General features: G+C 36.8%; 1 protein-coding gene across 3 annotated transcripts in view; it reads right to left on the reverse strand.

Annotated features, from left to right (window-relative positions):
• Positions 1-26,281, reverse strand: part of EEA1 (early endosome antigen 1) — a 164,162-nt gene that overhangs the window by 51,957 nt on the left and 85,924 nt on the right. For all 3 annotated transcript variants that reach the window (XM_030938815.1, XM_030938814.1, XM_030938813.1), the window contains 4 exons: positions 25,367-25,483; positions 9,567-9,905; positions 5,089-5,238; positions 3,051-3,170 (listed from right to left, as the gene is read on the reverse strand). In XM_030938815.1, the coding sequence (XP_030794675.1) occupies positions 3,051-3,170; positions 5,089-5,238; positions 9,567-9,905; positions 25,367-25,483 (726 nt within the window). The remainder of the gene's footprint in view (positions 1-3,050; positions 3,171-5,088; positions 5,239-9,566; positions 9,906-25,366; positions 25,484-26,281) is intronic.

Genomic DNA, 26,281 nt, shown 5'->3' on the forward strand with positions numbered 1-26,281 from the left:
AACAACTGCTTGAACTAAGACCAGTATTATTTTTCATCTGAACTGCTGCATATATTAGTCTTTTAATTCATTTCATTCCAGAATATTCCCACCCAAATCCATCTTGCACACATCAACAAGAATAATTTAAAAAGCAAATCTGACTATGGCAATTCTTTCTTAAGACCTTCAATACCTTTCCATCTTCAAAATCTTTCCATCTTGAAATACAAATGTCACATGAGATCTTCTATAAACTTACCCATATCTAATGCTCTGACTTCTTAAGTAATCTCTAACTTACACTTCAAGGTACAGCAAAACCTAAGAGCTTAGTTCACACTAGCTTCAGTATCCTTCATCCTTGTAAATTCTATCTGGAGTAAACTTCTCACTACCACCATCTCTGTACCCCAGAAATATCTACTCATTTGTGCTCAGATTGTCACTTTTAAAAAGTTTTCCATGGCTGCTCTTTTCCAGACTCTGTTTGGGTTAGGTAACTATTCTCTATGCCACCGTAATAATTTTATATACATATACACACCTAGAACTAGACTCATTACATCTCTTTTGTTAGTTGTGAGGACTTTTCATGTTTCCATAATGAGGGACGTTGCCTGGTCCGTCTTTCATCCTTTCTGTATTCCTCCCCAGGGAATAAGAATGTAAACTTATTGGATAGTGTAGAATAAGGAACAAATAATCATGTTCAACTGAGTCCCTGCTGTTCCCTCAGTCTGACAGACAATCTGTCTGCAAAAAGGTGAAAGGCTCCATTTCTAGCTTTGTGGTTAAACTAATAAAGTTAATTCTGGGTACAGTATAAGAAAGCCCACTTGGCTGCTGACTTATACCAAATTCTTCACACTTGCTTTACTATTGCCATTTCTTCCTTGACCTTTACAATAAAGCTCCTAGAGTTATCTATATTCACTCTATCAAACTTTTTTCTTTCCATTCTCTCTTGAACCCTCTCCAATCAGGTTTCTGTCTCACTTCTTTATGCAAATCATCCTAGTCAAGGTCATCGATGACCTCCATATTGCCAAATCCAATGGGATTCTCCATCTTCATTTTGTCTGGTCTCCATCCTTCTAAATGCCCAGACTAAAATCCTTGGAGTCACCCTTAAGTTCTCTCTGAATACTCTATAATAAATCAGTCAGCTTTACCTTTAAAGCAAAACTAGAATCTGACTTCTCACTACCACTCTAATCCAAACTACATCATTTCTTATCTGGATTATTGTAGTAGCCTTTTAGCTAATTTCTATGCTTCTACTTATGTACCTGTACAGTCTACTCTCAATACATCAGCCAGAATAATTCTGTGAAATCACAAGTCAAATCATATCACTGCTTTGCTCAGAACCCTCCAATGGTTTCTCATCTTAACTCAAAGTAAAATAAAGTCCTTAAAATTACCTATAAGGCACTAGAGGTTCTGATATCCTGTGAGATCTATGACCTGCCCTTTTTAACTCTTCTAACACTCTCCCACTCCAGCCCTGACTTCCCGTTATTCTTGAGACATGCTCCTGCCTCTGCACCATTTAATGTACTAATGTTCTTCTCTCTGAATCACAGGCTTCTCCTTCCTTCAGGTCTTTCATCTTTTCAAAGAAGCCTAACACTGCAGTCCCAACTTTGGTCCCCCCAAAACACTTCCAACTCCTCATCCCTCCTTCCTTCATCTTTATAGCACTTATCACCATTTAACATGCTATATATTTTGCCTATTTACGTTGGTTATCGTTGCCTCTCTCACTAAGCTCCATGAGAGCAGATATTTTCGTCTGTTTTGTTCACTGCTAAGTTCACAAAATCAGTTCCTTGGCTGAGAGTAGAGGTTAATAAATGTTTTTTGACTAACTGAATAAAAGAACAAATAAATGAATCCAGTATTTTGATCTCTATTCATCTGACTCCCATGCCACTCTCCAAGCTCAGAAGAGAAAGGCATATTATTTATTGCCTCCCTCAAACTACAATATTGTTTCTACGTACATATCATTAGATTGCCATCTCCTAGAGGGCAAGTACTCTGTCTATTCACAGTGCTGAGCACAGTGAAACGTCAGGCACGGTGGATCATGTCTGTAATCCCAGCACTTTGGGAGGCAGAGGCGGGCGGATCACGAGGTCAGGAGACCAAGACCATCCTGGTGAAACCCCGTCTCCACTAAAAACACAAAAAATTAGCCGGGTACAGTGGCGGGCGCCTGCAGTCCCAGCTACTCGGGAGGCTGAGGCAGGAGAAAGGCGTGAACTCGGGAGGCAGAGCTTGCAGTGAGCAGAGATAGCGCCACTGCACTCCAGCTCCAGCCTGGGCGAAAGAGCGAGACTCGGCCTCAAAAAAAAAAAAAAATAAAATAATAATAATAATAATAATAATAATAATTAAAACATATCAAAGTCAAATTCATTTCAACATTTGTACAATCTCCCCTTATCATAACAAAATGAAAACTTCTTTCAATATTCTAAGCTACGCTGCAGACTTCGTATAAATTTAACCCAAACAATTATACTTTCTACACCTACAATTCCAATGTTCAGATGATGGTTATAAAGCAGGAAAAGAAATGACCAACAAATACTAAGTTCTACTGAAGGAAATACAAAATATTCTTCCTTACTGGGCTAACGATGCCAGAAAATTTTATTCGAACATTTTTGATTTTCCAAATACTGTATTTTAAGCAATAAGAAACAATAATGAATAAATTATTTATAAGTAATTTAAATTTATTTAACTAAACATTTAATAGATAAATCTAATAAATTTAAATTAATATATAAAAGATAAATGCATAAATTTGTTTATAATTAATATTTTACACTAAGTTGGAAAAACTTTTCAACATAGTAATCAAAAGAAAAAGAATTTTCTGATTATTCAGACTTCAAAATTCTCAAAATCTCTCACAATCAAGTATTTTGTATTTTCTAGTTTTACCACAACAAAAGGATAATGATTTGGATTAAGTAATTTTATTTTTTCTCTTATATTCTATGTAATGGTAATTAATTTTTGTTTACAAGGCTAATAATGCAACTAATGTTTACCTGAGCTTCTCGAAGTTTTGCCGTGGTGCTTTGCTGAAGAGCCTGTTGTTCTTGATGCTGTTGCTTTGTTTTATCTAATTGATGCTGCAATTCTGTAGAATTTGTAACTTTTTCCTTCAACTTAAAAAAACGCAGATTGTCAGTTGAGAACTTAAAGGCATAATGCTATCATTCATAAGTATCTGGCATTACTTCAATTCTCAAGTCTGAACAGAACAATAAATTCAGATAATATATAAGATAAACTTTAACAGCAGCACCTTAGCTGGGCGCAGTGGCTCACACCTGTAATCCCAGCACTTTGGGAGGACAAGGCAAGTGGATCACAAGGTCAGGAGTTCAAAACCAGCCTGGCCAATATGGTTAAACCCTATCTCTACTAAAAAAAAAAAAACTACAAAAATTAGCCGGGTGTGGTGGCAGGCACCTGTAGTCCCAGCTACTTGGGAGGCTGAGGCAGGAGAATCACTTGAACCCGAGAGGCGGAGGTCACAGTGAGCCGAGATTGCACCACTGCACTCCAGCCTGGGCGACAGAAAGAGACTGTTTCAAAAAAAAAAAAAAAGCAGTACCTCATTACTTATAGAATCTTAATCTCATGCTAAAGAAACTATTTTATATAAATAGGCTTATCCTAAAAGAACTTTCTCCGGGCTGGTATTTAGTTTATTAACTTTTTTGTAAACTAGTATGATCAAGGAATTACATATAAATTATTTGTAACAATAGTTTAAACCACATATCAGTATTTCTTTTATTTTTTTTCTTAATAGTCATAATTATCACTTACTGGAAAAGAATACGATAATTTACCACATCTAAGATTTTAGGTCTAGAAGAAAATCTATTGCTGAAGCTGCAGATTTTATTGTAGAATATGTGTTTAATTCCGGCCAGGCATGGTGGCTCACACCCGTAATCCCAGCACTTTGGGAGGCTGAGGCAGGCAAATCACTTGAGGTCAGGAGTTCAAGACCAGCCTGGCCAACATGGTAAAACTCCATCTCTACCAAAAAATACAAATACTAGCTGGGCGTAGTGGCGCACATCTGTAGTCCCTACTGGGGAGACTGAGGCGGGATAACTGCTTGAACCCAAGAGGCGGACGTTGCAGTGAGCCGAGATCATGCCACTACACTCCAGCCAGGGTGACAGAATGAGACCCTGTCTCAAAAACAAATAAAAGGGCCGGGCACGGTGGCTCAAGCCTGTAATCCCAGCACTTTGGGAGGCCGAGACGGGCGGATCACGAGGTCAGGAGATCAAGACCATCCTGGCTAACACGGTGAAACCCCATCTCTACTAAAAAATACAAAAAAACTAGCCGGGCGAGGTGGCGGGCGCCTGTAGTCCCAGCTTATTGGGAGGCTGAGGCAGGAGAATGGCGTGAACCCGGGAGGCAGAGCTTGCAGTAAGCTGAGATCCGGCCACTGCACTCCAGCCTGGGCAACAGAGCAAGACTCCGTCTCAAAAAAATAAAAAATAAAAAATAAAATTAAATTAAAAATTAAAAACTTAAAAACTAAAAAAAATGTGTTTAATTGCAATAAAGATGTAATTTAATAACTTTTACTTTATATTACAGGCATCATTTATAGCAACCGCAAGTCTAATGAGGGACAGCATTCAAATATATGCTTAATTTTTAAAAGCAAAAATCCTTAAGTGGAAACTCAAAGTTTATATATACCAACTACATGTCATTAATGATCTTTACCAACAATTCATAGTTTACTGTTTCATTAGGAAGTAGTCCTTCCTGAGTAGGAAGGCTCTAGCAGCCTGATGGGTTCACCCCCAGAACTTTTCCTGCCTAAAGCTGAAAGAGTTAAGTTTTCTTCGTGCATTTTTGTTGAGAACTTTAGGGAATACAATTACAACAAAATGACTTAATGTAGTTAATAAGCAGGATGTTGCTACTGGAGAATAATAAATTTGCACTTTACTTAAAGTCCAATTAAAGCTCTGACAATTAACAGACTGATGAATCATAATCATGTTAAAGATACCTCAAGCCTATCAATAAATGCTAGCTTACCTGCTCTTCTAACCGAGAAAGTTTGAGTTGTAAATCAGCCACTTGTTGTTCTTTATCCATCAACTTTTCACTTGAAAGCTGTCTCTGTTCCTTCAGCCTACCATGAGCTTCCCCTAGTTGGCGCTCTGTCTCCAGAAGTTTGCTATGTAACTTTAAAAAAAGAAAAAAAAGTATGTACATATGTATAAACACACACACACGACCACCTACTTTCCAAACAATGTTTTACCTTTCACCAAAATAAGTACAATATCTTAATTTTCATGATACTTTGGGGAAACCTAAGATTTTATATAGTGATTTTAACTGCAACTGAATTTTAATCATATATTATAATGAATCACATAAAATTATGGTTAAACATCACAATTTTTGTTTTTGTGTTATGTTACTGCTCTCTTAAAACAAATGCAGGCTCTTGTTTGGATATAAGTGTTGGAATTTTCAGAAACTTAAAAGAATAAAATACAACTTAAAAATTAAGACACTTAGTACACATTCAGATCTATTCTACAGTATTGTTTAAAATTCCACAGTGATTCTTGTTGGTTTTCCATAGCCAAGAACTACTACAGTTAACGTTTTATATTTGGGTATTGGATACTGCCCAGTGCATTCCCAAGTCCTCATATTGGCATATAATTTCTAAATACAATAGAAGAAATGATCATATATATAGTGACCCTCATTCATTAACTTTACAAATGCCACCCAATTAAAACTAAGGCAGTTAAGAACCATCACGAGTAGTCCACCCCTGTTATACATACTCTATCCTAACAGCAAATCAGTGTCCCTTCCTGCCTCTTACAACACTTTCCTGCCACTAGTTTGCTCTCACTAATCCCTCTGGCTGGAAGACACATCTGCTTTCAAACTGCCACCTGTCAAAACCTATCTGATATTCCCAATTCCAAGTACCACCTCTCCCTAATACAAAGATTTCCTGATCACATAATTGGATAAAAAATTACAACAGCTGAAGTACTACACGGGGGAACAGAAGAAAGAAACTCTTCCAATTTCCTATAATATATGGAATCCTTTTATTATAATTCTCATAATCTTTAGTATGATCTATAGTACTTGCCTTATCCTCTCCATAAGATTTATACAATTATTAAAAGTAGGTACTGTTTCTTATTCATTTCTGTATCCCCTAGTAAATGAGGCATGTGTCTTTTAGAAAGCATAAATGCGGCCAGGCACAGTGACTTATGCCTGTAATCCCAGCTACTCAGGAGGCTGAGGCAGGAGAATTGCTTGAATCCAGGAAGCGGAGGTTGCAGTGAGCTGAAATCTTGCCACTGCACTCCAGCAGAGACAAAGTGAGATTCCATCTCAAAAAAGAAAAAGAAAAAGGAAAAAAGAAAGCATAAATGCTAAATTTGTTTATCTGAACTAAAACTCAAATATATAAGTTAGTTTAAGTTATTCATTGACATCCCCATGGCTCAGTTTCCCTCCATTATGAATGCTTACATTTATTCATTCATTCACTCACTAAAACATAGGCAGATTAACAATCAAAATGCTGACTGGACACGGTGGCTCACACCTGTAATCCTAGCACTTTGGGAGGCTGAGGAGGGTGGATTGCCTGAGCTCAGGAGTTCGAGACCAGCCTGGGCAACATGGTGAAACCCCGTATCTACTAAAACACAAAAAATCAGTTGGGTGTGGTAGCATATGCCTGAAGTCCCAGCTACTCAGGAGGCTGAGGCACGAGAACTGCTTCGACCCAGAAGATGGAGGCTGTAATGAGCCGAGATCATGCCACTGCACTCCAGCTTGTCTTAAAAAAAAAAAAAACAAAACAACAACAACAAAAAAAACAAGCAAAATGCCAGGTAGTAAAAATAAAAAATGAATAAGACATGGTCTTTGCACCCAAAGAGTTCAGAGTCTAGTAAAGAAAGACATAAATTATGATAATAAACTATATTATGGTATAAGTTAAATATTAAAGATACGTACATGCTTAAGCTATCTTGGGTGTGGGGAAGCAGTGGCATGTTTAGAAAGGATTTCTAGGGAGAGTGTTGGGAGAGGGGCGAGTGAGGGTTGAAAAATTACCTGTTGGGTACAATGGTTACTATATGGGCAATGGGTACACTAACAGTCCAGACTTCACCATTACACAATATATACATGCCAGAAACCTGCACTTGTACCCCCTAAATGTATTTCTTAAATTTTTTCAAATCTTTAACTTTTATTTTAGGTTCAGGGGCACATGTACAGGTTTGTTATATAGGTAAATTACATGTCACAGGGGTTTGGTGTACAGGTTATTTCATTACCTAGGTGATAAACATAGTACCCAATAGGTAGTTTTTCGATCCTCACCCTCCTCCCACCTTCCACCCTCAAGCAGGCCTGGCCATCTGTTGTTCCCTTCTTTGTGTCCATATGTACTTAATATTTAGCTCCCACTTTTAAGTGAGAACATGTGGTATTTGATTTTCTCTTCCTATATTAGTTCACTTAGGACAATGGCCTCCAACTCCATCCACGTTGCTATAAGGAACATGATCTTGTTCTTTAAAAAAAAATTATAGGCCGGGCGCGGTGGCTCAAGCCTGTAATCCCAGCACTTTGGGAGGCCGAGACGGGCGGATCACGAGGTCAGGAGATAGAGACCATACTGGCTAACACGGTGAAACCCCGTCTCTACTAAAAAATACAAAAAATTAGCCGGGCGAGGTGGCAGGCACCTGTAGTCCCAGCTACTCGGGAGGCTGAGGCAGGAGAATGGCGTGAACCCGGGAGGCGGAGCTTGCAGTGAGCTGAGATCTGGCCACAGCACTCCAGCCTGGGTGGCAGAGCGAGACTCTGTCTCAAAAAAAAAAAAAAAAAAAAATTATAAAAAGTGACAAGTGAAGTAAATAGTATCTATCAAGGTGAAGAAGAATAAAAAGAATATTTCAGGTCAAGAAGGCAGACTGAATGACACAACAAAAGCAAGACACAGCACAACATATAGGAAAAAACTAAAGACACTTCCGTATTCTTGCAGTAAAGAATAAGGAAAAGAAGGGTAAATTGCTGGGGAGTAAGGCCAACAAGACCACTATGGATACTGCATGTCATAACAAGGGACCTCAACTTAATCCATTAGGTCATAAAGAGTTATTAATGGGCTTAAAGCATGGTTAGAACATGGTAAGATTTGCCTTTAATACAGATTACTCTGATGCCTATATAAAGGATCAGTTTGTCAGGGGCAAGTGGGAAGGCAGATCAGTTTGCAGTTGTTAGAGTGGTTTAAGAGTGAAACAAGGAGGACAGGGCTAGCAGAAACAGGGAAGGAGAACACATGTTACAGAAATACTTTTAACTCTTCTGATTTACTGTATCATGGAACTCACAGTACAAACTCAAAAATTAGTATTAGCATATGTGAAGTGCTTGCTCTAATTTCTGAAATATAACTGAAGCTCATTAAATTACTAACATAATCATTATTATTATTACTACTAAAGGATAGAAAGCCATGAAAACTATTAATTATAGTAAAATAAAGTATCACTGTCATTTTAGAAAAAGAGCTGAACATTATCAAAAAAGTAGCTGAGGACTTGAATATCCCCCAATTTCCATTTTCAACCAATTTTCAATGTTACCTAAAGCAATAATTAGAACACAGGCATTAAAAAATTAAGTTAATGGCAAAGTCAAAACTTGCATTAAACTTCATCTGATAGCCACTACATTATTAACTTATACAAAATAGTTGGTGCCTTTAAGCTAGATTAACCTATACAAAATACTTTTGTGTAGGTAAATAATATAGTTCAAAATATGAGCTATATAGGTAAATAATATATGAATTATATATATCAATATATGACATGAATATCATATGACATATTGTATATATACACTATATAAATATATATTTATATTCATAAATACATAATATATATTATATATATTTTATATATATGTGATTCATGTATTATTTACCTATAGAAAATAGCTGCAGCATTAGGGCTGATTTACTTTCTATGAAATATCTAATTTTTATTTATTTTCAAAAAAATTTTCCCTAAAACACATGATTTTTTAAAAATATCTAATCTGTATGCTGTTTGTTTTATAATAATGATGCTTTTAAAATTTTGTAACAAAAAAATTTCAAATGAAAGAATGGTCAATAATTTAAATTAATTATAATAGCTACAACCTAGTGAGTACCTATATGCCCCAGGTACCAACCTAAGCAATTTATAATATCAATTCATAAACAATTCCCCACAAAGCTATAAAATGGATATTATAATTTTTTTTCTTAAGGGACATGGAAATTAGAAGAAATGAGATCTGACAACACTACTGGATATAAAAGTTAAGAGTTAATCTTTTAAAATGGCAATATTTTTTCAACATGAACTATATTATGATCAAATAACCATCAAGTACATGAAGAAGAAACCAGAGGGAGAATTACAATAAATAAAATTAACAGCTCTTACTTGATTAATTTCACTTTGGAGTTGTAACCCATGCTGCTCCTTTTCTTCTCTCTGTTGTTGTAGCTGCTTAAACTCCGCCTTTAGATGCTGGTACTTGGTCTCTACCTCAGATAATTCTTCTTTGAGCTTTTGAGTAGCTTCTCCTTTTTCACTTAGTTCTGCATGTATTCTATGCAGTGAGGTTTCAGATGCAGACAATCTTGATTGAAGCTGCTGACAATCTAGGTCTTTTTGATGAAGGGTTGCCTGAATATTCTTTTTACTCACAGATTCTTCATTATGTTTCTCCTCTAACTTAGTATAGTCTTGTTCTTTTTTTAGCAAGTTTTCTGTCAAGGTCTAAAATATCAATTTAACAATTTATTGCCTTTTCTAATATTTTAAATTACTCCAATTATTCGAACAATCTTGGGGCAGTACTGTCTCCTACTATACATTTTAGTCAATATTAAAATATAAAACAGTGACAATGTTCTAGCCAAGAATTAAATCATTACATACTAACTTGTGATTTCAGTATTGGTCCACTTGACTAAACTCTACTAATACAACTTAAGAATTGCCAAGCAAGTGTTGACATAAAATAAAAATAATAAAATCTACTGGATTTTTTAGGGTATGTGACATATTTATATTCTTCCATTTGAGTTAAAAATTGAAACTACCTTTCTACCAACAAATTATTTTGAGTAACAATATACTATGCAAACTTTGATTTTTCACTGTGCAGTTTCATAGTTGGTAAGAGCTTTAGTGCAGCAGTATCATCCACTGTTTTAATGCACCTAATCTATTGATTGTATCGTTTTATGCTCTTCTTGTTAAAGACCAAGTTTTAGACTCACAAGCTAAGACTAATTCAAATTTTTTTCTAGGTGTATTAAAAAATGATCTAAAGCTATCACTCACCTGCCTTAAATTTTGTCATTTTACTCAATGCTATCAAGTATAAAACATAAAAATAACACTTCTAATCAAAGACCTGGAACAACCAACCTAATCTAATGTCAAAGCCTGGTCTCAGTGGGGTTGTAAAAATTAACACTAAACTTTAAAGTAAACATATTTAAGCATAAAATATGGATCAGAATGTTAACTAAATTCTGTAAGACATCCAGCCAGGATAAGAAGCTATTGTAAGTACCTGGTGAGTCAGTTAGTGGACATTTAGTGTACGAACTAATATGCAGTGTGCTGGAAGGGGATGATACTGAAATAGGAGAGACCAATCAAAGCCTTCATACCTTAAACAGAATATACTCTAAATGAAATCACACAACAAAACAACAACAACAAAAAATCTTTCTAAGTAAGTTAAAACATAATGCACGAGTCAGAATTGACTAATAGAAAAGCGTGTCAAATTTCTTAAGGCACAATTTTTTTAAAAAATGAGCAAAGTCAAGGGGAGCTAACTAGTAGGATCATCTAAATACCATGAAGTTTGAGCCTGGTTTCAAAAGCGATGGGAAAAATCATGTAATACATACACATGATACATGCCATCTGCTCTATATAAATGTATAAGACACGAAGGAAAAGGCAAACAAGTTTCAGGTGGGGTGACAGCAAAACCCTATTATCTCACAGGGGTAATAGAAATATCTTTATTGCTGTGTTCCCCAACATGGGAAATGCAGGAATAAAGGTTCTCGAACATTTGTCTAAGAAAAAATAAGCTAATGTTAATTATCAAACAGGAATATACTATGGAAAAGCAGTGTCTGGAGAGATGATAAAAGTATATATAACAGAGGCCAGGTGCAGCAGCTCACAGCTGTAATCCCAGCACTCTGTAAGGCTGAGACAGAAAGATTACTTGAGGTCAAGAGTTAAAGATCAGCCTGGGCAATATAGCAAGACCCTATCTCTAACAAAAGAAAAAAAATTAGCCAGGCATGGCAGTATGACCTAGCTACTCGAGAGGCTAAAGCAGGAGGTATGCTTGGGCCCAAGAGTTAAAGGCTGCAGTGAGCTAAGATCACGCCACTGCACTCCAGCCTGGGCAACAAGAGCAAGACCCTGTCACAAAAAAAGAAAAAAAAAAAAGTATGCATAAGAGAGGATGACAGACAGACTTAAAAGTAAGAAGAGCAAACATTAAGTTTACAGCAAAATTAGCTAAAAGATGTATGCCTTGACCAAGCAACAAAAACAGAAAAAAAGACACAGAGCCAAGAAAATTACAGAAAAAAAAACACTTCTGATTCAACTATATGTTAGAAAAATTGTCTTTTTATAAACATTTCTTTGTAATTCCAAATTTTTCTTGACATAATTCTACCTTTGTTTTATTTAGGAAAACAATATTTGTTTTACAATTTATAAGCAAATTAAGTCTATTTATTAATCTATAAATAATCTTTTTTAAAGAGAATTCTAAGTTACTGAATTTCATAAATGCAACCATATTCACATACACTGAGAACTTGGGTGGAACATACCTTTTAAAACATGCTACAAAAATTAAGGCTCATAATGAGTTAGAGTCTTCTTCCTCACAGACTTACTTAGAAAGTAACCAACTAATCCCACCATTTCTATACACTCTTGAGATAGCTTCACTTTTTTTTTTCTTTTTTTTTTTTTTGAGACGGAGTCTCGCTCTGGCACCCAGGCTGGAGTGCAGTGGCACAATCTCGGCTCACTGCAAGCTCCATCTCCCGGGTTCACGCTACTCTCCTGCCTCAGTCTCCCAAGTAGCTGAGACTACATGGGCCCGCCACCATGCCCGGCCAATTTTTTGTATTTTTAGTAGAGACAGGGTTTCACCATGTTGGCCAGGCTGGTCTCGATCTCCTGATCTTGTGATCCACCCGCCTCGGCCTACCAAAGTGCTGGAATTACAGGCGTGAGCCACCATGCCCAGCTGATAGTTTCACTCTTTAAAAGGCAAAAATATATGGCAACAACTAGGGACTGTTTAAAATTGCCTTGTCCTAAAAAAAATAACCAAAATCTACCAGCATTATTACACAGATGAAAGAGAACTAAATTTTCTTTAAAAGTACCAGAACCACTTTCTTTCTTTTTAAAAGAACCTAATCCACTAACACTCTGTAATTTTTACAGGTAAAAGGCTAACTATATTTTATTATTAAAACTTTTCATTTTTATTATGGTCTTCCCATGGAATCTGAAGAAAATACTACAGTGAATACAAGGTTTTTGAAGAGTGACTTTTTAAAGTATAGTGAAATTCATTAAAAAATAATAAGAGCATTTTCACTTCTCCATTTTCATCTTCACAACAAAATATGTGATAGAGATTTTACAGATGAAGAAGGTAAAGTTGACAGAGCCTGACATGATTGGTCAAATGGCAGAGTCATGGATTATGATTCTAAATCCAATACATTTTTCATAACACAACTGAGACATTCAATAAATCAATTTGTACTCCCTAAAATATATCCTATTCAAATTTAAATTATAAAATGCATGTATTCCTTTGTTATAACCTAATTATCATTTGGGTAAGCAAAATTCTTTCCTTCCAAATATCCAGTCCCTTTTTATTTTCTCACCAATTGTTATCTCAATATATATTCTTATAGTGACAATTTCCCTATATTAGGCTCTATTTTTCATTTGTTACTTGCTCAAGTAATAAAATGAATATAAAAAGAATGCCATTTTTTAATGCTTTATAGGTTACAAAGTTATTTCAGAGATCACATCTCACTTGTTCCTCAGAATAGCTTGGTGAGAATGAACAAATTAAACTACTTCGTAGCTCTCCAACGTCTCTTATTTTATGAGATATATATGCTCTTACATTGTTCTATGCCTTTTGTGCACCTCGCTCTCAAAATGAAATGTCTTAACCCCTCTGACATGTGAAATGCTCCTTAGCAACCTTAAAGACTCAGCTAAAATGTTATGTTTTATACAAAAGCCTTTTCTGATTCACTAGGCAGTAAATTAGGAAAACTCTCATCTTGGTCTTGACCCAATCCTGCATCACAACACTTAACAATTAAAAACAACAACCAGCCAGGTGCCGTGGCTCACACCTGTAATCCCAGCACTTTGGGAGGCCGAGGCGGGTGGATCACGAGGTCAGGAGTTTGAGGCCGGCCTGACCAACATAGTGAAACCCTGTCTCTACTAAAAATACAAAAATTAGCCAGGCATGGTGGTGAATACCTGTAATCCCAGTTACTCAGGAGGCTGAGGCAGGAGAATCTCTTGAACCAGGGAGACAGAGGTTGCAGTGAGCCGAGATCATGCCACTGCACTCCAGCCTGGGCAAAAGAGTGAGACTCTCTCTCATTTATGGAAAAAAAAAAACACCAACAACAACCAACATTCACTAAGGTGCTTACTAAAAGTCAATAAGCACTTTACCTTCTATTAATTTATGTAATGTTCCTATTAATCCTAAGAGGTAAGTGGGTATAATAATATTTCTTAGCAGGAGAGTAAACAGACTTTCAGAGGCTTAGTGTCACAGACGGTAAGTGTCAAAACTGAAATTTAAGAATGCCTGTGACCACTGTACCATACTGTTCTTATCAATATACCACTTTGCAATGCAGTGGTAATACACAGCTATATAATAACTACTGGCCAAATCTGGCTCCCACTTCGGCATGTGAGCACCTTAGAACTGGGGCTGGTGAAAAATGAGAGCAATGGAGGACAGAAAAGGGATGAAAGGTGAGACCCAAAAAATATCTGTCTCTTACAATGACCTATATTATATTACAGTAGTGACTGTAGAGAAGCAACATAATTTTGTTTAGAATTTATAAGGAAACAGTTAATTGAGCTATTTAAATGTCAGAAGTTATTTTTATTGAAAACTAAGAAGAAAGTTTCTTCAATTTTTCCATTGTGTTTTTACGTTTTCAAGACTAGTAATTACAAAATACTGGTTTAAACCTGAAAACTTTGACATTATCACAAAAGCAATTATCTTTTCCATCCGTTATATATTGCAATGTTACCCTATCCACGTTGATACTACCTGTGACCCACAAAAGCTGCCCAGGACATTTCATGTAATAGCCTTCAAACGACAAAGTAGAGAGATTCCAAATTCAAAGCACTTGAAAATCACCACTGTCAATAATTACCCCAAAGACATGGGGTAAGGAGGGGTGAGAGAGGCAGATAGTGAGGATAATAAGAAAAGGCAGATACAACTGTGGGCTTGTACTGACTGGTGACCAAATCCTGAACAGAGAAACCCTTTGGGAAAAACAAAACAAAACTGCGAAGTGTTAAATTTATGTAAGGCATTATTAAGATTAGTAGAAGGTCTTATTATTCCCTAATAAGTAATGTTCCAATTCGAACACACTAAAATAATCTTGATTCTATGTATTATTCATAAAATAGCCACAGCACTTCTTTCAATAATGTGCATGTGTGAATATACACACAGACACACACAAAATGTATGCTAGAGTATTTGTACATTTTAGCTACCAATATCAAATCATGTCCTTTATTAGGAGCTTAATGTTTGAGAAATACATAATAAATTACACTGATCATAAACACCCACTGCATGTAAATTGCTACTGTACATATCCTGGTCAGCTTCCAAGAGATAGAAGGTAAGCTCTGGGTTCAAAGAAATTAAAAATCAAACAGAGAGACAAAGGCAACACTAAATTACGTAGAAGTTTTCTCCGTGTAGTTTGACAGGAGATAAAAGGGGAACAAGGATCTAGAAGTTTACTAGGGAAAAGCACAGCTATAAAAGATTATATTTTAAACATCAGTCAACACCAAGAGTTGATGGGGAAAGGGGTAATGGTAAACTGGTATAATTACTTTGGAAAATAGCTGGAGGTCATCTAGTAAATCTGAGCATGTGTTTGCCCTACAGGACAGGAATTTCACTTTGAGTATCTAACATAGAGAAATTCTTGTACAAATGCATAAGATTTATATATGAATGTTCCAGCTATAATATTTGAATATTTGTAGTAGCAAGAAAAATAAAAAATAGGAATTATACATGGAGCATTTCTGCTCCACACCAAAGTATAATACAGTTGTCATGAAGAAAAGTACTCATGTGATTGAGTTTCACTGAACTAGCCACACGTTTTTTTTTTTTTATGAAACACCACTTTTACTAGAAAGACCGACAAACTATTATTATTCAGACTTGAGAAGGAAGGGAATCTGTCACTTTAAAGAATAGAATTGATAGCATTTGTTGCCAGTAATAAAACTCAAGCTTTCGAATACAGTTTAGAATTTTGGAAAACATGTATCCACCACCATGAGCTCGACAGCTTCCTCATATTTAAAGCTTATTCTGAGATTCATAGTGATATTGACAAATGTGACTGTTTTTATATTGTACAATAAAATGTGTCAAAATTTGGAAGATCTGAGTAACTCAATGAACCAATATTTTCCACATGACTAATGCATGATCTTACAGAATCATGCACAGGAAAAGATCCACTCAAAAGGCAAGATAGACCAAATTTTAATGCTAAAGGGTACAAAAAGTCCACTGATATGGTTTCAGATTCTACATTATAACTAACTTTTAAGACACTATTATCAAACTTGAGCACAGTATCAAATAAAGAAAGCCACAATTATCTGAAAAAGGTATTAAAATATACCTTCCTTTTCCAACCACATATCTGTGTGAGACTAAATTTTCTTCATATACTTCAACCACATGCTACAATAGATTTAATGCAAAGGCAGATATGAGAATCTATCTGTCCTATATTAAGCTAGACATTAAAAAGGTTTCCAAAAATGTAAAACATCACAACTATTTTTCTTGCTGAACTCCTGTGTTTTAGAAAAATGGTCATTTTTCATAAGAAATGTTATTTATGTTAATATTTAATGAGTTAATGTTTTTTAAATAAATAAATATTTTTAAATTCCTTTTAAATTTCGATATGGCAAGTGTCCATAGATGTAAACTCACCCCAAAAATGGCTCTTTGGAGTCCTTAATCATTTTGAGAATGTAAAGAGAAGTGCTGGCCAAGAGCAGCAAATTACCCTGAAACTTCACAGCAGCAGCCGAAAACAGTATCTATTATCTCATATAGTTTTTGACGGTCAGGAATCTAGAAGTGGCTTAACTGGGTGATTTCACCTCAGGGTCTCTCATGAGGTTATAGTAAGCTGCTGGCCAGAACTACAGTTTCTGAAAACTTGACTAGGATTGGAGCATCTACTTCCAAGCTCATACACATGGCTGTTGGCAGGAGGTTTAGTATTTATAGCTAAGCATATTTCTCTTTTTTCCCTTATGCCCTATTTTTTTCTTTCTTAACTTTTTCCTTACTATATTTCACCAAAATGTTAAGTTCAAGTTATTACAAATGAACCAACACATTCACATCTTTGAATAAAAGGGTTTAATAACTCTCTACTGCCCCATCACTAAAAAGTAAAGACAAAGGGAAAAAGTATTAATATTAGTACCTCCCCTACCCCCAAACAAAATACTATATGTTGCTTTTCTGTTTTTGTTTTTGTTTTGTTTTTTTGTTGTTTGTTTTTTTGAGATGGAATTTCATTCTGTGGCCCAGGCTGGAGTGCAGTGCCATGATCTCGGCTCACTGCAATTTCTGCCTCCCACATTCAAGTGATTTTCCTGCCTCAGCCTCCCAAGTAGCTGGGATTACAGGCATGTGCCACCACACCTGGCTAATTTTTGTATTTTTAGTAGAAATGGGGTTTCACCATGTTGGTCTGGCTGGTCTCAAACTCCTGACCTCAGGTGATTTGCCCACCTTGGCCTCCCAAAGTGCTGGGATTACAGGCGTGAGCCACTGTGCCTGGCCAATGTTGCTCATTTATAAAGAAACAACGCAGAAAATATTAACATTTAAAAATACAAAACAAAGTTGAAGGCTTACCTTCCTGATTTTAAAACTTATTACAAAGCTACAATAATCAAAACAGTGTGGTACTAGCATAAAGATGGACATAGAGATCAATGGAATAGAATAGACAGCCAGAAATAAACCCTTGCATATATTGTTGCTATGGTCTGAACATCTGTGTCCCCCCCAAATTCATATACTGAAACTTAACCCTCAAGGAGACGGTATTAGCAGGTGGGCATTTCAGAGGTAATTAGGTCCTCAGGGTTGAGTTCTCATGAATGGAATTACAAAAGAGGCCCCAGTGAGGTCTCTTGTTCTTTTCACCATGTGGGACACAGTGAGAAGGCAACATCTATGAACCAGAAAGCAGTGTTTCACCAGACACCAAATCTGCTAGTGACTTGATTTTGAACTTCCCAGCCTCCAAAATAGTAAAAAATAAATTTCTATTGTTTATAAGCTACCCAGTTTATAGCATCTTATTATAGGAGCCTAAACAGATTAAGACAATGGTCAAATAATTTCTGACAAGGGTGCCAAGAGTATTCAATGGGGAAAGGACAGTCTTTTCAACAAATGCTGCTGGGAAAATGGATATCCACATACAAAAGAATAAAATTAGACCCTTACCTTATACTATATACAAAAATTAAATCAAAATGGATCAAAAACCTAAACGTAAGACCTAAAAATTAGAAAACTCTTAGAAGAAAACAAAAGAAAAGCTTCATGACACTAGGCTTAGCAATGATTTTTTGGCTATGACACCAAATAGACCTTAGCAAAAATAAAAGTAAATAAATTAGACTACATCAAAATTTAACGTAACTACAGAATGGGATAAAATATTTGCAAATCACATATCTGATAAGGGGTTAGTATCTAGAATATATAAAGAACTCCTACAACTCAATAACAACAACAGAACCCAGTTTTGTTGCATATGGCCAGCAAGCACATTAAAAGATGTTCAACAACCTAGTCATTAGGGGCATGCAAATCAAGGCCAAAATGAGATACCACCACCTTATACCCATTAAGATGGTCACTCTCAAAAAAGAAAAAGAAAATAAGTGTTGGTGAGGATGTAGAGGAACTGGAACCCTGGTATAGTTGGTGGGAATATAAAAGGGTTACAACAACTATAAAAATCAGTATGGCAGGGGGTGCCCAAGATGGCCAAATAAGAACAGCTCCAGCCTCCAGCTCCCATCTCACAGGGGTGTGTCGGACAGTCAATGGTGGTCCACAGGTGCAGCTCAACCAGCGAGAGGCTGAAGCAGGGCGAGGCATCACCTCACTTGGGAAGCACAAGGGGGAAGGGAATTCCTTTTCCTAGCCAAGGGAAATTGAGACACACAACACTTGGAAAATCGGGTAACTCCCACCCTAATACTGGGCTTTACCAAGGGTCTTAGCAACCGGCACACCAGGAGATTATATCCCACACCTGGCCTGGAGGGTACCACGCCCACAGAGCCTCCCTCATTGCCAGCACAGCAGTCTGAGATTTAACTGCAAGGTGGCAGCGAGGCTGGGGGAGGGGCGCCTGCCATTGCTGAGGCTTAAGTAGGTAAACAAAGCCACCAGGAAGCTCGAATTGGGGGGAACCCACCACAGCTCAAGGAGGCCTGCCTGCCTCTGTAGACTGCACTTCTGGGGACAGGGCATAGCTAAACAAAAAGCAGCAGAAACCTCTGCAGATGTAAAAGTCCCTGTCTAGAGCGAGACTCTATCTCAAAAAAAAAAAAAAAAAAAAAAAAAAAAAAAGTCCCTGTCTGACAGCTTTGAAGAGAGGAGTGGTTCTCCCAGCACGGAGGCTGAGATCTGAAACGGACAGACTGCCTGCTCAAGTGGGTCCCTGACCCCTGAGTAGCCTAACTGGGAGACATCCCCCACTGGGTGCAGACCGACACCTCATATCTCACATGGCTGGGTACACCCCTGAGACGAAGCTTCCAGACCAAGAATCAGACAGCAACACTCGCTGTTCAGCAATATTCTATCTTCTGCAGCCTCCACTGCTGATACCCAGGCAAACAGGGTCTGGAGTGGACCTCAAACAAACTCCAACAGACCTGCAGCTGAGGGTCCTGTTAGAAGGAAAATTAACAAACAGAAAGGACACCCACACCAAAACCCCATCAGTGCGTCACCATCATCAAAGACCAAAAGGCAGATAAAACCACAAAGATGGGGAAAAACAGTGCAGAAACGCTGGAAATTCAAAAAATCAGAGTGCATCTACCCCTCCAAAGGAATGCAGCTCATCACCAGCAACGGAACAAAGCTGGACGGAGAATGACTTTGACAAGCTCAGAGAAGAAGGCTTCAGTCGATCAAACTTCTCAGAGCTAAAGGAAAACTACATAACCAGCACAAAGAAACTAAAAACCTTGAAAAAGGAATGGATGAATGGATAACTAGAATAATCAATGCAGAGAAGACCTTAAAAGAACTGATAGAGATGAAAACCATGACACGAGAACTACGGGACAAATGCACAAGCTTCAGTAACCAACTCAATCAACCGGAAGAAAGAGTATCAGTGATTGAAGATCAAATGAATGAAATGAAGCAAGAAGTCTAGAGAAAAAAGAGTTAAAAGAAATGAACAAAGCCTTCAAGGAATATGGGATTATGTGAAAACACCAAATCTACGTCTGATTGGTGTGCCTGAAAGTGATGGGGAAAAGGGAACCAAGTTGGAAAACACTCTGCAGGATATCATCCAGAACTTCCCCAACCTAGTAAGGCAGGCCAACATTCAAATTCAGGAAATACAGAGAACGCCACAAAGATACTCCTCGAGAAGAGCAACTCCAAGACGCATAATTGTCAGATTCACCAAAGTTGAAATGAAGGAAAAAATGTTAAGGGCAGCCAGAGAGAAAGGTCGGGTTACCCACAAAGGGAAGCCCATCAGACTGACAGCAGATCTCTCGGAGGAAACTCTACAAGCTAGAAGAGAGTGGGGGCCAATATTCAACATTCTTAAAGAAAAGAATTTTCAACCCAGAATTTCATATCCAGCCAAACTAAATTTCATCACTGAAGGAGAAATAAAATCCTTTACAGATAAGCAAATGCTTAGAGATTTTCTCACCACCAGGCCTGCCCTACAAGAGATCCTGAAGGAAGCACTAAACATGGAAAGGAACAACCAGTACCAGCCATTGCAAAAACATGCCAAAATGTAAAGTCCATCGATGCTAGGAAGAAACTGCATCAACTAACGAGCAAAATAACCAGCTAATATCATAATGACAGGATCAAGTTCACACATAACAATATTAACCTTAAATGTAAATGGACTAAATGCTGCAATTAAAAGACACAGATGGGCAAAATGGATAAAGAGTCAAGACTCATCAGTTTGCTGTATTCAGGAGACCCATCTCACATGCAGAGACACAAATAGGCTCAAAATAAAGGGATGGAGGAAGATCTACCAAGCAAATGGAAAACAAAAAAAAAGGAGGGGTTGCAATCCTAGTCTCTGATAAAACAGACTTTAAACCATCAAAGATCAAGAGAGACAAAGAAGGCCATTACATAATGGTAAAGGGATCAATTCATCAGGAAAAGCTAACTATCCTAAATATATATGCACCCAATACAGGAGCACCCAGATTCATAAAGCAAGTACTTAGAGATTTACAAAGAGACTTAGATTCCCATACAATAATAATGGGAGACTTTAACACCCCACTGTCAACATTAGACAGATCAACAAGACAGAAAGTTAACAAGGATATCCAGGAATTGAACTCAATTCTGCACCAAGTGGACCTAATAGACATCTACAGATCAACAGAATATACATTCTTCTCAGCAACACATCGCACTTATTCCAAAATTGACCACATAGTTGGAAGTAAAGCACTCCTCAGCAAACGTAACAGAACAGAAATTATAACAAACTGTCTCTCAGACCACAGTGCAATCAAACTAGAACTCAGGACAAAGGAACTCAACCAAAATCGCTCAACTACATGGAAACTAAACAACCTGCTCCTGAATGACTACTGGGTACATAAATAAATGAAGGCAGAAATAAAGATGTTCTTTGAAACCAATGAGAGCAAAGACACAACATACCGGAATCTCTGGGACACATTTAAAGGAGTGTGTAGAGGGAAATTTATAGCACTAAATGCTCACAAGAGAAAGCAAGAAAGATCTAAAATTGATACCCTAACATCACAATTAAAAGAACTAGAGAAGCAAGAGCAAACACATTCAAAAGCTAGCAGAAGGCAAGAAATAACTAAGATCAGAGCAGAACTGAAGGAGAAACACGAAAAACCCTCCAAAAAATCAATGAATCCAGGAGTTGGTTTTTTGAAAAGATCAACAAAATTGATAGACCGCTAGCAAGACTGATAAAGAAGAAAAGAGAGAAGAATCAAATAGACACAATAAAAAATGATAAAGAGGATATCACCATCGATCCCACAGAAATACAAACTACCATCAGAGAATACTATAAACACCTCTATGCAAATAAACTAGAAAACCTAGAAGACATGGATAATTTCCTGAAAACTTACACTCTTCCAAGACTAAACGAGGAAGAAATTGAATCCCTGAATAGACCGATAGCAGGCTCTGAAATTGAGGCAATAATTAATAGCCTACCAACCAAAAAAAGTCTAGGACCGACGGATTCACAGCCGAATTCTACCAGAGGTACAAGGAGGAGTTGGTACGATTCCTTCCGAAACTATTCCAATCAATAGAAAAAGAGGGAATCCTCCCTAACTCATTTTATGAGGCCAACATCATCCTGATACCAAAGCCTGGCAGAGACACAACAAAAAAAGAGAATTTTAGACCAATATCCCTGATGAACATCGATGTGAAAATCCTCAATAAAATACTGGCAAACTGAATCCAGCAGCACATCAAAAAGCTTATCCACCATGATCAAGTGGGCTTCATCCCTGGGATGCAAGGCTGGTTCAACATACACAAACCAATAAACGTAATACAGCATATAAACAGAACCAAAGACAAAAACCACATGATGCAAAAAGGCCTTTGACAACATTCAACAGCCCTTCATGCTAAAAACTCTCAATAAATTCGGTATTGATGGAACATATCTCAAAATAATAAGAGCTACTTATGACAAATCCACAGCCAATATCATATTGAATAGGCAAAAATTGGAAGCATTCCCTTTGAAAACTGGCTCAAGACAGGGATGCCCTCTCTCACTATTCCTATTCAACATAGTGTTGGAACTTCTGGCTAGGGCAATCAGGCAAGAGAAAGAAATAAAGGGTATTCAGTTAGGAAAAGAAGAAGTCAAATTGTCCCTGTTTGCAGATGACATGATTATATATTTAGAAAATCCCATCATCTCAGCCCAAAATCTCCTTAAGCTGATAAGAAACTTCAGCAAAGTCTGAGGATACAAAATCAATGTGCAAAAGTCACTAGCGTTCTTATACACAAGTAACAGACAGAGAGCCAAATCATGAATGAACTCCCATTCACAATAGCTTCAAAGAGAATAAAATACCTAGGAATCCAACTTACAAGGGATGTAAAGGACCTCTTCAAGGAGAACTACAAACCACTGCTCAGTGAAATAAGAGGACACAAACAAATGGAAGAACATTCCATGCTCATGGATAGGAAGAATCAATATTGTGAAAACGGCCATACTGCCCAAGGTAATTTATAGATTCAATGCCATCCCCATTAAGCTACCAATGACTTTCTTCACAGAATTGGAAAAAACTGCGTTAAAGTTCATTTGGAACCAAAAAAGACCCCACATTGCCAAGACAATCCTAAGCCAAAAGAACACAGCTGGAGGCATCACGCTATCTGACTTCAAACTATACTACAAGGCTATAGTAACCAAAACAGCATGGTACTGGTACCAAAACAGAGATATAGACCAATGGAACAGAACAGAGCGCTCAGAAATAATACCACACATCTACAGCCATCTGATCTTCGACAAACCTGACAAAAACAAGAAATGGGGAAAGGATTCCCTATTTCATAAATGGTGCTGGGAAAATTGGCTAGCCGTAAGTAGAAAGCTGAAACTGGATCTTTTCCTTACTCCTTATATGAAAACTAATTCAAGATGGATTAGAGACTTAAATGTTAGACCTAAAACCATAAAAACCCTAGAAGAAAACCTAGGTAATACCATTCAGGACATAGGCATGGGCAAGGACTTCATGTCTAAAATACCAAAAGCAGTGGCAACAAAAGCCAAAATTGACAAATGGGATCCAATTAAACTAAAGAGCTACTGCACAGCAAAAGAAACTACCATCAGAGTGAACAGGCAACCTACAGAATGGGAGAAAATTTTTGCAATCTACTCATCTGACAAAGGGCTAGTATCCAAAACCTACAAAGAACTCAAAGAAATCTATAAGAAAAAAACAACCCCATCAAAAAGTGGGCAAAGGATAGGAACAGACACTTCTCAAAAGAAGACATTCATACAGCCAACAGACACATGAAAGAATGCTCATCATCACTGGCCATCAGAGAAATGCAAATCAAAACCACAATGAGATATCATCTCACACCAGTTAGAATGGCAGTCATTAAAAAATCAAGAAATAACAGGTGCTGGAGAAGATGTGGAGAAACAGGAACACTTTCACACTGTTGGTGGGAATGTAAACTAGTTCAACCATTGTGGAAAACAGTGTGGCGATTCCTCAAGGATCTAGAACTAGAAATACCATTTGACCCAGCCATCCCACTACTGGGTATATACCCAAAGGATTATAAATCATGCTACTATAAAGACACATGCACACGTATGTTTATTGCAGCACTATTCACAATAGCAAAGACTTGGAATCAACCCAAATGTCCATCAGTGACAGACTGGATTAAGAAAATGTGGCACATATACACCATGGAATACTATGCAGCCATAAAAAAGGATTAGTTCATGTCCTTTGTAGGGACATGGATGCAGCTGGAAACCATCATTCTCAGCAAACTATCACAAGAACAGAAAACCAAACACCGTATGTTCTCACTCATAGGTGGGAATTGAACAATGTTATCACTTGGACACAGGAAGGAGAACATCACACACCAGGGCCTGTTGTGGGGAGTGGGGAGTGGGGAGAGATAGCATTAGGAGATATACCTAATGTGAATGACTGAGTTAATGGGTGCAGCACACCAACATGGCACATGTATACATATGTAACAAACCTGCATGTTGTGCACATGTACCCTAGAACTGTTGTGCACATGTACCCTAGAACTTAAAGTATAATAATAAAAAAGAAAATCAGTATGACAGTTCCTCAAATAATTAAAAATAGAAGTATCATATGATCTACCAATCCCACTTACAGGTAAAGAATTGAAAGCAACGTGGCAAAGAGATATGTGTACAGCCATGTTGAAAGTAGCATTATTCACAACAGCCAAAAGATAGAAGCAATCCAAGTGTCAATCAACAGATGAATCAATAACATATATACACACAATAAAATGTCATTCAGCCTTAAAAACAAATTCTGACTGAAGCTATAACATGAATGAACCTTGAGGACACTATGTTAAGTGAAATAAGTCAGTCACAAAAAGACAAATACTGTTAGATGTAGTAACCCAAGTCTGAAAAAATTTAAAAAACAACATTTTGAAAAGACAAATACTGTATGGTTCCACTTATATGAGGTACCTAGGGTAGTCAAATTTTAGAGATAGAAAGTTGAATGGAACCTTCCAGGAGCTAGAGAGAATGAGGAATGTAGAACTGACAGTTATAAAATTTCAACTTTGCAAAATGAAAAAAGTTCTGGAGATTGGTTTGCATAATAACATGAACATATTAAACACTAAAAAAAAAATACAGAATAAATTACATTGTACTATGCCAATATATTTTTAAATTATGTAATATTAATATTTAAAATACATGAAAACAATTTACTATTATATATAGCTTTAAAATTCTCACCTGATTTTTTTGTGTTAATTCATTAAGTGAACTTTTCAGTTTTTGTAGTTCCTGTACATATACAGCAACTTCCTGGGGGCCTTTGGCAAGTTCACTCCTTAGCTGGCTTATTGTGGCCTAACAAAAAAAAACAAAAAAAAATTAAAGCAAACTAAATTTTTTAAAAACTAAAAGATGAAAGTATAAAAAGGTTTTAAGAAAACAAATTTTTTATTGTTGGAATTTTCTATTTTGTTCTTTATCCTGCCACCTGTACTACCACATTAAGCTTTTCTCGGCTTACAACGAATTTTTACAATTTATCCAAGATGCACAACTTCATTTATTTATTAATACATAAAATAAAAATTTGGCATCCTACTTTAAGTTTCTGAAGTATCAAACTGCAAACCTAAATTTACTGGTTCTTAAACTCTATATTTCAATCTTCCAGAATTTAAAGATAATATGCCAGTTATGTCTACATTTTCTAACTTCTGTAGCGTAAAATTATCCTTTTACTTTAAGACATGGGCAAACATGCAACACAGAGCTTGCTACTGATGAATCATCTTTCTAAATTATAATGAAAATGTCTTTGTCTAAAGAAGTTATCAAGCTGAAGTTATACACAGCTTCCTTAAGTTAGATCACTATATGGTCAGGTATAATCATCAGGCAGGAGGAACTTGATTTAGTGCATTTTAATTTTTTTTTTTGTTTTTTTTTGTTTGTTTGTTTTGTTTTTGTTTTTTTTGATACAGGCTCTTGCTCTGTCACCCAGGCTTGAGTGAAGTGGTACGATCACAGCTCACTGTAGCTTTGAGCCTCCCTGCTTCAAGCAATCCTCCCACATCAGCCTCTCAAGTAGCTAGGACCATCACGCCCAGCTAATTTTTTTATTTCCTGTCGAGACAGGGTCTCACTATGTTGCCT

The sequence above is a fragment of the Rhinopithecus roxellana genome, chromosome 10 (genome assembly GCF_007565055.1).
Source record: "Rhinopithecus roxellana isolate Shanxi Qingling chromosome 10, ASM756505v1, whole genome shotgun sequence".
NCBI classification, from domain to species: domain Eukaryota; kingdom Metazoa; phylum Chordata; class Mammalia; order Primates; family Cercopithecidae; genus Rhinopithecus; species Rhinopithecus roxellana.